Genomic DNA, 13,824 nt, shown 5'->3' on the forward strand with positions numbered 1-13,824 from the left:
TCTGTCAATTCTCTGGTGACTAGGTGGTGTTTCACCCTAAACCTAACCCTCTATCCCTAGCCCTTACCCCTGTAATATGTTGGCAAATCTCTGATGAGTATGTGCCATTTACCAAGTAATTTAATAGACATAAGATGATATTTTTCCATATAAGTTGTGAGATAAGTTCCAGGTAAGTTCATTATTTTGGCTGACTAGGATAAAGTGAGTCTTTCCTGAATAACATGGAAGTAATTTTTAACGTTAGGGTAGGGGTTAGGGGGTTAGGGTAAAATACTACATAATTACCAGAGAATTGCCACAATATTTCAATATATAATTTGATAATTAATGCATTAATACTAGTTAAATACTTCCTAAGTATTACTGAGTAATTGCAGGGAAATTTGCCAACGTATAACCAGGTACATGGCACTTATTAACCATAAAACCACTAGGTAATTAGGGCCCACCGATTATTACCGATTTTTTCTTTTAATGGGTTAGGAATACTAAGTGAATTTAAAAAAAAAATCAATGCCATGCGCCAAAATGAAACCAAAACAATATGCTACAAGAAGCTAAAAAGCTCTATAAAGTCAAGGGAAGTGACAGAGTGTATGGATGTTGTAGTTGTGTACTCATAAATGGCTTTAAGGTTAACAAATGCATTGAAGTATTATTTTATTTTTCATGTATATTTTGTTTTAGTGTTAACTGATAACAATGGGACCATATATTCATAGCATTAACATTCATGCTGGGCATTTGGATATTAGGTCAACTCTACTCAGCTACATGCATTCAAGCTATGCATTATCATTACATCTTCATTGATGACCTGATATCAGAATTCGCCTGCTACCAGTTTTGCAGCCCCTACAGAATTTCAGTGGCTTTCTTACAATAGCTAGACATCTCTGCATGCATATACTCGGAGGCTAGAAGTGCCTCTTTAACCGCTTTTCTCCTTCATTTTGTCATAAATATATAAAGGAAATGGTGATATACTACTTGGCGAATGAATCATATGAGGAGCTAACTAAAATGATGACTCAAGTAAAGACTAGTTATGAGGGAGTTGTAATGTGTTGTTTACAGACGAGGCATTTCTAAGAGCTGGTTCCTGTTGTGAGGAATAGGAGCTAATCCCAATTTTAGATGGGGTTTCATTTTTGCTGTTTTAAAAATGTAAAAAGCCAAAATGGTACCAAATGAGCAATTTTGGAGTTCAAAGATCAGCTATTATTGCTGAGCTAAGACAAAAAAAGACGGATCTCTAAATAGAGCCATAATTCACATCTCTCAAAGTGAGGCTGGTCTGACATGTTTACTAGGACACTAAAGCACATCATGTTAGCTGATCTTGAATTAGGTTGTCATTCCTATCTAAACAGCACTCTACATAGTTTGTTTTCTAAATAGATCTCTTTTAAAGGCAAGTTTCAGGCAAAATGAGGAAGAAAAGCTGTTAAAGAAGAGGCACTGTCAGCTTTTTAACTAGCAGCTAATCGCCCCCCATTCATTTGCACAACCAGCGGCTTTATAGCACATAGCAGGCTATGATGTCTAGTCACAAGGTAAGAAGGTAGTTGTGCCTTTTTAATGGCTTTTCTCCCTCATTTTGTGAGATGACTGAGGCTGGACAGCGCTTAAATCTTATGTGATTATTTCATGACAAAATAAAACTAACTGTTCTGTTAACAGGCTTAACTTGGATTTTTTGGAACTTTTGAAGTCAAACAAGCACAAAAGAAGCCTCTCCTTCATTAAGAAGGTCCAGACTGGTGCTCAAGACAACAGATTGTGTCACTCAACAAGCAATTTCACCTTGAATTATTCAAACATCAGTGAATAATTTAGCATCATTAAGCCTCCTAATGGGCAAGAGGACCTGGACAGTGAGTCGGGGGGGAGGTCGTGGGTGAGATAGCCGGGGTAAGACCCACCGGGCCCGACAAACTGCATGCGGAGCGGACACCCTGGACATGAATTAATAATACAAGGCCATGCAAGAATGATGATTCCCCTGGAGGTGGGTGTGATGCAGTGTGTAAACAGGATGCTTGGATCATGCTCTGGGATTCACACGTAGAAGCTTTAGCTGAGAGATGAGAACATTCATGTCTGTAATGTGCACTTAGACGTGACCTGAGGCTAGAAGACATTTCACGCTTTATCCTCAGGGAGAGGAAGTGTCATAGTGCAAGTGAAGTGATGTTCTGCAGGGCCTTTGGGTTACATAATCCTGTCAGAGTCAAGCATGATGGTGCTTTACATGGTCTGAGACTAAAAGGAGGGCAGGAGGGCTGATTTCACATGGGACAGAAGGTGAGAGGCTCTAAAAGATACAAAATAAATATGAAAGTACAAAGAAAAGACAGGAATGTGGTGAAGATTTGAAGAGACCCAAAGATAGAAGGCTCGTGCCTCCATAACCAAGTCATTACCGAACAGATAGGAAGACAAGAAAAGCATTCCATTTAGATGCAAATGCACCTCATTTCCTCCTCGTCCCGGTCCAGGCAGAGAAGGGGGGGGGGGGGGATTAAGCCGAGGACAGATCAGTTCCGACAGGCCGACTCGTCTCCTGAGCTCAAGCAGGGATGAGGTTGTTTGTTTTCAGCAACTGGACACTGACACTGACATTCATTTACCCACAAGCCCCGGCTGCGCCACCCTGACAGGCTGACGGCGAGCCAATTACGACCGAGGAGCATGACAACGAAAAGCCAGCAGAATAAGGCCAAAAAAAAGTGGCGTGTCACGCAGCAAGGAGACACAAGTAATGGGCAGAGACAGAGGAGAGGGGTAGAACGAGTGTGGGTAGAAATAGGGAGGAGCTGGAGGAGTAAATACAGCAAAATCACAGATACTAAACTACTCAACTGTAAGGAGAAATCAAAGGAAAATACTGCTCTGGAAAAATAAAACAAATGTGACTTCAACATTTAAATGAGTGGAGGGGCAGACCTCGATCATACATACTGAATTCAAACAAATCAGATGTTTCAGAGTTACACCAACTTCCTGTAAAATTGGCGAGATATGAGAAATAGGGGTAAAGTTAAAAATGTGCACTGATGCCAAATTTCATGCCAAATTGCGCCACTTTTGACATATTTCTCAGCCAGTTTTACTCCCTGTGCCCCTACTTCATGACTCCATGGACTTCATGGGTGTTGGCTGGCAAAAGAAGAAGGCAGGGATAGTGGGATAATGTCAACAGCAGTGAAAAGACGTTTGAGGATGAAGCATGATAAGAGGGGAAAGTGGAACTAAACTGTAAGGATGTAAGGTACTTAGCAACAAAATTAAATATGATTATAAATATATACAATTTAAATTGATTTGACCATTGTTTTTAAACACAAACATGTAGAGGGGCAGACTTTGATCATACATGCTGAATTCAAAGCAATCAGAAGAGAGTAACACCAACTTCCTGAAAACTGGTGATATTTTAAAATGCTCACCATCCCCAGAGAGGCATCCTTTAATCAAACATCTCAGTGCTTGGAATGATTACTAAGGCCGTTCTTTCAAAATCTTTTAAAAATCTGAGGTTTAAAGTTCCAGCACAGTAAGAGAAATCACTTCCTGTTGCCAGGAGGCGCCATGATGAGAAGCTTGCATGTGGGCATGTTAAGTGTGATACTGTTGTCCCGCCAGAAACTGTGGAAGATCACAGAATAATGACCTTGATCATACATGTTAAATTCAAAGCAAATCAGTTGTTTTATATGAGCGTTACAACAAATTCCTGTAAAGGTTGGCAAGATATCAAAATGGTACCATCCTACTCTTTTTTCAACCAGTAAGGGGCACCATCTGCTTTGGTTTCCCATCTTCAGAATCAAAAAGTAATGCTTGTATTTCTCAATAAAACTATGGAAAATTGTATCTTTAATCCATGTGTATCATAAAATACATTAAACCTTAATTTGACCTCATTAGACCCCGTTATGTTTCATGTGACTGTCTTCCAATATATCAAATAAGCAGAATTGCTGTATTTTGATCTGATGGTTATTGTGGGCCATGCATCAAGCATCTTATCATTTATTATATCATATCATGAGTAACTCTTATGATTCTAACCCCAATCTACAACACCGCCACTGCAGTAAAATAAGTTAAAGTTGCACTGAGAGACAGATAAACTACTGTTATAAGATTGTAAAAATCTGACTGATACAAAGAACAAAGGGGGATCTGCCCAGTCTCTGATATATACAAAAGTAACAGGTTGAAGTCATATGGCACCACCAAAAATGCCTTATTTTGAAATCAAAGGTAAGTTTAGGCCCTGATTACAGCCTCACCCTACAGTGGAAAGTCATGGTTCGCACAACTTAAGATCTCCATCTTGTCTAGTATGCGTAAAAAAAATACGGAGTCAATTGGATAAAATCCCTCGAGCAAGTTTGTTAAAATGTGCAACCTGTTCAACAGCCAAAAAGGACAAAATCTGACCTTTAGCTGTTTGCAGTGTGATCTCCTTACATTTTAGAAGATGGTCCCATTAGACTTTTTTTTCATCTAGACCTGATACAGATGTGCACAGATTTTCATGCCTGTTGGTTTTACTCGGTTCCCTATCTTACGTTTGCAGCAAGAGGGAGCTAGATCTTAAGAAATTAACAAAAATGTAGCTATTATCATGCGAAAATCCAGCATTTTTAATGCCAGGATTTGATACAAACAAGATGACGTATCAAGAAGGCCACTGGAATGGACTCTTCAGGGGAAATGAATAGATGCATTCGGGCTTCTGTATTTGGAAACTGATATAGGTAAACATTCCTGCCAAAAATCAAACATAAAATTGAACATATTTAAACTCTAAATGGTATACGTGCATGTCAGCCATATGCCTTTATTGATAAATGTGTAACAGCCAGAAAGTCTGAAATGTAAGTCGGATATGTCGGCCCAAATACCCCCTAATTTCAGACATCTGACATCAGAGGTAAATGGATTGCAGCATAATAAACCCAGTCCCATGCAGCAGTTGTTACAAATGTTCATAAAAATGTTTTATTTCTTTTACAAATGCTGTGAAACTGAAACATGTCTTACATTACGGAGTCACGTCATCGTCGTAAAGCTGTCTGCCACAAACCGAGCCATGACGGAGGACAGTAACCTTTCCTGTGACAGACGGTGCCGATGTGGAGGGGAGGGGGAGAAGGCTGCTCATGTGAACTGGAATGGCAAACACTCATTCATACACTTAAACACTCACATACATGCTTGTTTACATAAATAGATACAGTGTAAAAACAGGAGGCACAGTCACAGCGGGATCATACAAAGTTCATCCATCAGCAAGTAGAAAATACGACCGAATAGTGACAGGTGTTTAAAAAAGACATTAAGGAGTGTTTCTAGTGTTATATCCACATCTTTCAAGAGATAAAAGTTTACAGTGTGAGGATGTTTGTGCTAAAATTAGTTGTTTTTTTAAGCCTTTATGTGAAATTTTGCAAAGTCAAGCAAGCTGACATGCTACATTTAGCAGCCAGGGGGCAGCAGGGGACAACTCAGCCCTGAAACACCAGACAGCATTTCAGCACTTATCCTTCTTGAGTGAGCTCAGTTTTCCCACCTCACCCCAGAAAGTGAAATTTAAGGTCAAACAGGATCTAAAAGTGTCTGTTTTGCACCGTTAGCTTATCTTAGCCATGTCACCTGGCTTTACAATAAAGGTGGATTTATCTTGTCAAAGGAAAGAAGACAAAAATCCCTCTAAGTGTGTGATCTCGAGGGACTCCCTGCAAGCGTTTGTCACACAACAGAACAATAAAGTGACAGAAAACCAGACGGTCCAGTTGGTAAAGAGGTTCCACCCTGCTGATAAACACCCAATATCGTGTGTTATGGATTCTAGTGACACAAGCAAACACTATGAGAGCTTAAAGGAGAAATTAAATACTGTAAATTCACCAAAAGGAGGATTTCTTTAGCCCAGGCTTTGTTGTTTTAGATAAGTCCACAGCATCGATCCATCACAAGTAAACTTTAAGCCTCCAGACTGATTCAAGTCCAAGGTTTTTGTGCTACTTGTTCTGCTGCTTAAGGGTCGTCCCTTTTTGCAGAGGGTGGATTTCACCACTACCCTTAGTAAGTCTGTTTCAAGGGGCAAAGGGGGCACTGATAATTGAAAAGTAGGGGTAAAAGTTACAAATCTTCCTGAGCATTAAATCACTCATGCCAAATATTTATATTTGTTGCAAAAATCTGGTTCTTTTGACAGATCTCTCTGCCAGTTTGACTCCCTGTGTTCCTACTTCATGACTCCATGGGCTTCATGGATGTTGGCTGGCCAAAGAAGACAACGACAGTGCAATAAAGCCTTGATCATACATGTTGAATTCGAAGCAAATCAGATGCATTAGATGAGAGTAACACCAACTTCCTGTGAAACTGGCGAGATATGAGGAACTAGGGTTAAAGTTACAAATGTGCCTGAGCCACTGAATCAAGCCAAATATTGATATTTTATGCATGATTGTGCTGCTTTGGACATATTTCTCAGCCAGTTTGACTCCCTGTGTCCCTACTTCATGACTCCATGGATGTCATGGATGTTGGCTGGCAAAAGAAGAAGGCAACAATGGTGGGACAATGTCAAACAGCAGTGAAAGGATGTTTGAGGATGAAGCATAATAAGAGGTGAAAGTGATAATTGAAGTTGAAGCAAATCCGATGCTTCAGACGAGAGTTACACCAACTTCCTGTGAAACTGGCGAGATATCAAAATGCTCACCTTCTCCAGTGAGGCATCCTTCAATCAAACATCCCAGTGTTGTGGGCGATTATTGGGGCCATTCTTTTAAAATCTGAGGTTTAGAGTTCCAGCACAGTAAGGGGAATAACTTCCTGTTGCCAGTTGGAGGCGCTATGGTGAGTGTGATACTGTTGTTTTGCTTATATGCCTATAAAGGTCTTGTCCACACAGAGATGAAAAGTTTTGTTTTGAAAATGTTTTCAGTAAACACAGGATTGTTTCAGGAAATGTCTGCATGAGCACAGAACCACTGAAAATGACTGAAAACACCATAGTATATATGCCAAGCCTGTAAGTGACGCTGCCATGGAAATGCACCAAAAAGAGAGAAGATTATTGAGTATGCATATAAAACGTTTGCACCATTTGCTGTATGGCGTCACCATTCCAAGAAAGATGCGGCGTGTAGATGAAACAAGAATATGACAAAAAAAACTTTTGCGTATACTACTGAATTTGTCTCCACGTGGACGGGGCCTTAACACTGTGGTGCAGCTACCGCCAACTCGCAGCACAGTGTTTGTGAATTACATGAATTTTGCTACGAAGTTCATTTTCCAAGACAGAGGCAAAATCTTTCCCCAAAATGTAAGCACACTGACTCATTAAATACGTGCAAAAACTGGCAACCAGACATCATCTCCACAAATGCACAGCAACTGCGTGTTTACTAGAGAATGACTCAAATAAAAGTAGCTAGACTGTCCTAGTGACAATTATATAGACTTTATGTAATGATATATATATAATTCTTTTAACTGATACAGTGGCAGGATTGTTGCCCTAATCTCATGCCTTTAAATACTGCAGCGCAGTTTCTGCCAACTCGCCGCAAAATGTTTAATATTTTAACTGAAGGTGGATTTTAGGCCTGTCATTAGTGAGTAAGCTGGATTTTGCAACTAGGTTCGTTTGCATTTAGGCCCCCTCAAATATTTGTATGCTGACCCAGAGATCCGTTTGCTCTGCATTTAGACATTGGGTGTAGGAACTGTGAATTTAGACCTCTTTAAGAGCCAATTTAGCACGGATATGAATGCAGCGAAACCTTGAGATTTTGGCTTGGTTTTCCACATGCCCAGGGCAATAAAAGCTTGTAAACCACTCAATTTCAAGTGTCTGTTTTGCCTTATTTGAACAAGTTCAGTGGGTGGAAAAGGTGTGCAATCCTTATGTGAATCATGGCATGGGAATCTGAAGGGCAGGTTTTTGATTATGACCTTGTTTGTTGTGTAACTGATAGAATTAATGCAGGGAAAATTGTAAGAAAAGGTAATTAAATTTCAAGTTGATGTAGTGGGCTGCAGATCAATCCGTCCATTGGTGTTTTTTTCCTGATGTTCCTGTAATTCTATAACAGGCCTTTATTTTCTCTTGCTGGCCATCTTTGGTTAAGAATGATCTTTTAAAGAGAATTTACAGCATTTATTTTAAATCCACATAAGTAATCAGTAGTACATTTTATTCCTGACATGGTAGACTCTCTTGGCTGCCTCCTCCCTCCGTCATATCAGGCAGATGCTGCGGACATGAAAGCCCAGAGAAGGTCACTGAACCAGGGCAAATGTTTGAGGGCAATATGTCCACCTCAGAGTGTCTCCTCTGATCCGGTTCATTCAGAGTTCAGCCCCGTGTTTAATGCGACATGTGTGTGTTGTTCCCAACTGGAGTGGAAATATTTGGAATTTTGCTCCGCTGCACCTGGAGGAAGAGCCGTGCTCAGAGACAGGTCAGAGTGTCCGACTTTGGCTGCTTGGATTAGCACTCAGGGGGTGTTATTGTGCTGCTGAGTCCGGCCTAAGGCTGACTGGAGTGTGGACGTTGTAACAGTCAAGAAAAATGTGTCTGAAGCTCCATGGATGACCTGAAGTGGTGACGAGGGCATGGTTGAAAAGAAAAACCATTCCTTTAAGGGTTATTTCTTTAAATGTTTAGCATCAAAAAAGCGCATTTAATGCAAAATCTGAAGTCCTTGTCAAACTGATTTGATTTGGTTTGAAAGAAGGCCTGAATTCATAGAGAAATACAAAAATCCAAGTCACACCGTCACAGTCCTTAGTGGTTTTTGTGTCCATCTCTTCCAAGGAAATAAAAGGAGCCACTGAAGAAACTAAAATCTCCGTAAAATCGTCAGAAAAATCAAGTGTTTTAGTCTTGTTTGGCCGTGAAAAACATGAAAAGGAACGTGTGATTGTGTCAGCATACACGCATAAGCACACTCACACTGTATGTGCACGCAACAGTGTCCGAGACATCCAATAACTGCCTTTCTTTTTTCATCCAAACAAATCAATATATTCAAACATGTTGTATATAGATTCATATATAATATATAAAAATTCCAAAAAAAGTAGAAACAAAATCTTCAAACCCAAAATAAAAACATTTGAGAGCAACTAAGCAGTGTGAGGTGTAAAAAAACGAGTCCTACACGGAGGTTTCCGACTGTAACCGCAGGACAAACTTGTGAGACTTTGGGTCGATATATTCCTCCGACATCTGGATGTACGGAATCTTCTTGGCCGTCACCACCAGGCTGAAGTCCACACACTTGAGGAGGAAGATGGAACCGTCCTTTAGGCCGCTGGTGACCGACGCCTCGCTGATGAGCGTCCACTGACGGGAGAGCCAGTGGTCCCGGCTGTACTGCAGGGTGGGGCCCGGGGTCAGGTAGCTCTCGAGAAATGCCTGGGTGGAAAAAGGATACAGATTTTTATACAGAAAAAGGCTGCAACATAATGTATCATCTTTAAGAGCATGCTAAAGCTTCAGACCTTAGGTGTCATGTTGTTGGTGATGCAGAAGGCCAGGTGCTGCTGGATGCTCTCCATGCTGTGACAGTGCTGCTGCTTGGTGGTCCTCAGGTACTTCTGCAGAGCCCGAGCCATAGAGGGGAAGATGGCCTGTGCAGCCTCTCTTGGGTCCATGACATCCCCTGGAGACTTCTTCTGCTCCTCCTCCTGCAGGCGCTTTATATGTGTAAAGGCCTCTTCCACTGCCACCACCAGGCTGGGAGGAGACACAGCATGCAAAACGTGGCTTAGCTGCGTTTTTAAGAGTCACGCAGAACTTATAAAACTACTTTCAGTGTAACTTTCTGTCTAGTTCTTCAGCTGTGGTTGATAAAGGGTAGATAGGCCAACATTTGCAAAGCCAGACCAACAGAATTTGAGACAAAATATTAAGAATTTCTTTTTTCAGCCATTGTCTCCTCTAAAGAAAGACAGAGTCCAAGTTTAAGTATACAAATAGCAAAATAAATGCACTGTTTTAAAGTCACAAACTAGTGAAACTGAGAAATTAGAGGCCAAAAAATTGCAATATGCCCGGTGCACCAAATTTACCGTGCTTTCCGTTTACGAACACGCCTCTCGTGCTCCGCCTCCTCGTAGTACAGCTCGTTGTGGCTTGTATCTCTTCGGCGTGCGGCGGCTGCGATCATGGCTCTGGACTGGGAGTGAGCCATTCCTGCTGCTGCATTGTTCCCAGGACCTGCACCAACAAAAGAAACAGTTTGTGAGTGTCCCTCTGTCAGAGGTGAAGCTATCAGCCTCAGAGATGGAGGGAAAGGAACAAAGCAGTCTTTGGTGATGACATAAAGTGCAATGTGGGTTAAGGTTGGAGGGGAAGATCACTGGTGCACATGAACCTGGGGACATTTCCTTTCAACACTGGCAAATTAAAAACCTCAGAAGCCACAGAAAGTCGTAATATTTAATTGTTCTGAGCACTGTGGTTTAAAATAAACATCGCCCACCCAGACGCAGCTACAGATACTCAAATATTACCCCTTTTCTCTGCCACTCGGTGTCCAATTAAAGAAGAATCTTGGGTATCTTTAAAAGTTTTTTGGAGGCTGCTGATGAACGCAGCTTGATGTTAATGCGGGTTAAAAGGAGGCAGTGCTGCTGAATTATTAATGCGAGGCACAGATCGAACATGAACAGAATAATTCATGGACAGAGGAGGGAGTGTTGAGCACATAGCAGCTCTGGGGGTTACTGCACTTGGAGGGAGGGGATATATGGCTGAGACGGTGCGCTGGAGAGTATATACTGATGTTAGGAGTAGTTAAATTAGAATTATGTGTCTCCTAATTTTAACACTTGTCCGTATCACTGTCAAGTCATGCCAAAAAGAAAGAAACGAGGGAAAAGATACAAAATGTCAAACAAAAGAGGAGGTTAAATATATAATAATATGTACAGGTACACTGTACATAAATTTATCCTAGAAATAAATCATGTTCACACACCTGTAGATCAAGGTTAGCCCACCAAATCTGGGTCTCTGAAACAGTTTAAGTAATACTTAAAAGTATTACAAACAAGCGCCAACCTCCATGGCTAAAAGTGAAACTAACAGAAAAGAGCAAAAACACTGCAGTTCCTGAAGTGTCCAGTTGAGGACGACTATAAAAGTAAGCATCCTCATTAGGTCCCATATTAAAATGTCCATTTTTACAGCAGGAATAAACATGTTTACAACTGAGTTGAAACAAAAATCGTGGTATCAGTGGCTTATTTCTTTGTTGGGACACACTGTTCATTTTCCTTTTTTGAATCATAAGTCATCCCTTTTGAAAAAAGCTAATTTATAAAAAATGTCTTTTCAGATCTGCAACCCAATAAAAACCTTGCACACTAAGTCCTATCCATCTGTTCTAATTCAGTTCAGTTTTTCTTATTTCATTTTTGTTTACATTTTTTCTGGCTCTTTAGATTTAGTGTTTTAGTGTACAGTATCATGAATTGCTGAAAACACTCAAACTAACACTACAACTAATGAAATTTAAACTTTTTTGCTTTTTCAAAATAAAACCTAAACCAAACCAATTAACCAGCAGTAACACCAACTTAAACTAATATGGAATTGAAAACAAATAGTAAACGCTAAATATAAATAAAAACTAGAGAAAAATCATACACTATAATAACTTTCACATGACTATGATATTGTTCATATAGTCTACTATAAGTTTTTTTTCTACAGAAAATAATTCATTGCTCTAGTAGCCTTCATAGGATCATGGTCAAGCTTGAAATAAAACCACTCCCATTCAGTCTCTTTTAAAAGTAATGGTACGATAATGGTGGCCTAATACTTTTGCATATATGTAGATAAAAAAGATATTTGATTTATATTTCGGATAAAAAAAAGGACTGTTCGATGCCCTTTATAGTTATACATGCTAAAAAGGAGGAGGCTGGGGTGGAGGAGAATAAGCTTTGCCAGCAGCAGCAGCAGTGTGGTGCATCAGAATTGATCCAAGTATAGATTAGTAAGGGCGTCATATTTAAATGCACCACTGTGATTGGCTATGGGAGATGGCAGGTGATAATCAGCATCAGCTGGCCGTCAGCTGATTATGGCTAGGGGTATGACTACCATGTCTTGCATGAACTCACGCTAGGCTTCATTAAAAATAGGTACGCCTCGTTTCTTAAGATTATTTGCACATAAGGCAATCTAAGAACCCTGATTTGTTGACATGCACATTGAAATGAAAACTGGGCCAACACACAGCGGTCACGCAGCCACTGGTCTGAAATGAGCCTGCATCAGCTCCACCTTTTTGCCCGTTTCTAGACAGACAGAAAGTTAGGGAGTGATGGCTTTTATAAAAACTTAAAGCTTACTTCAGACAAAGTCAGGGAATATATGCTACTTATTTCTATCCACTTGTGAACCTTAAACTGTTCATAAGAGCTGAACTTAGCTATGTTCATAAGAGAAAAATTTAGGAAAATACAGCGTGCATTGTTGTTTATTTTCTCCCGCCAAGTTTGATTTGTTTTTAATAAGGCTTTTAAATCCCTAAACTCTTATATCCAGGGCTGAGAAGGCAATGAACACACCAAATATGCATCATAAAATCACCAGAACCCATTTGGATGCAGGGTAATAGAGTGTTATGGTTGCTTTGTGCTCAGGGCTTCACTTCTCTTTAATCAGAGGGAGATTATATTCTGTCCCTGAATTCAGCTCTTTTATTACAACGGCTGCAGAAAGAGCGAAAGAGTGTGAAGAAAAAGCTCCAGACAGGAGAGAGAGAAGGAGACGGAGAGAGACGGCGAGGTCCCAGAGCAGCTGCTGCAGGATGAAAATGAAGGCGGATGAGACACGAGAGAGAAATGACACGACCGGCAGCGTAATAGCTATTGATTTATCAGCCATCCCCGCTGCAGTCTACACTAACTTTTCAAAGGAGGCGGTAGGAGGAGGAAGATAAACGGCAGAAGAAAAAAATAACAAAAAAACCCAAGAGGGAGTCAAGCCAGTGCACTTAAATGAAGCTTGAGTACACTTAAGGGAGAGTGATAATTTAACAGAGGGCTTGTGTTACATTCTGCCAGCTGTCGTGAACACGAGTGAACTTTTTTCATCAACCTGTGGCATGCGGAGAGTGAAGAGGAGTGGGTGAAGAGTGTGCGTTTCACTCAGTGAAAAGGAGGCTTTCGTTTAGCTTCAAGGACGCCTGATGGGTCTGAAGATTTAAGGATAGCTTTTAGAAAAGTGAACACAGGCGGTCTGTGAGGAGGCTTCATTAAGAGCAGTGTTAAAGTTACTTACTGTCCAAAAGGTAGGCTTTGAGTTTAGCCTTAAAGGAGCCTTAGCGTCACAGTTAAGAGACACAGGAGAGGAGAGGATGAACATGCGAGCTGAGGAGATGTTCAGATCTCTGAGGCATGAATCAAATAACACTTTTATTTTGGTTTGGTCTATCTCACTGAATACAAAACACTTCTGCTTTCAACTGCTGCCAGCAACTTTCAGATCACTTCTTTCCTTTAGAAACATGATTTTATAACGTTTCCGAGCAAAATCAAAACGGTCTGATGAGGATTTAAAGATAGGGTTGGGTGACGTTGGAGATTTTTCTGATATTGGTGCTGAATTGACTTTAAAGCAGCAGAGAAAGCAGAGAAGTTGTGCATGTTTTGTTCTGATAATTTGTGGGTAGTACCAAAATGAAGCACTAAAACATATGTATCATTCTTCTTTGGTATTGCTTTTCTAACATCTAGATCTGCAAAAGTTCAAATAGCAAA

At 40.5% G+C, this 13,824-nt stretch overlaps 1 protein-coding gene across 7 annotated transcripts in view; it reads right to left on the bottom strand.

The window, feature by feature from the left end:
* Positions 1 to 8,106: 8,106 nt before the first annotated feature.
* The window catches only part of LOC121506220 (vang-like protein 1), a 91,226-nt gene continuing 85,508 nt past the window's right edge, over positions 8,107 to 13,824 (bottom strand). For all 7 annotated transcript variants that reach the window (XM_041781922.1, XM_041781915.1, XM_041781920.1 and 4 more), the window contains exons 7-9: positions 10,117 to 10,264; positions 9,547 to 9,781; positions 8,107 to 9,460 (exon numbers count right to left, since the gene is read on the bottom strand). In XM_041781922.1, the coding sequence (XP_041637856.1) occupies positions 9,200 to 9,460; positions 9,547 to 9,781; positions 10,117 to 10,264 (644 nt within the window). In that variant the 3' untranslated portion in view covers positions 8,107 to 9,199. The remainder of the gene's footprint in view (positions 9,461 to 9,546; positions 9,782 to 10,116; positions 10,265 to 13,824) is intronic.

Source organism: Cheilinus undulatus, linkage group 24 (assembly GCF_018320785.1).
Source record: "Cheilinus undulatus linkage group 24, ASM1832078v1, whole genome shotgun sequence".
In the NCBI taxonomy this organism is placed as follows: domain Eukaryota; kingdom Metazoa; phylum Chordata; class Actinopteri; order Labriformes; family Labridae; genus Cheilinus; species Cheilinus undulatus.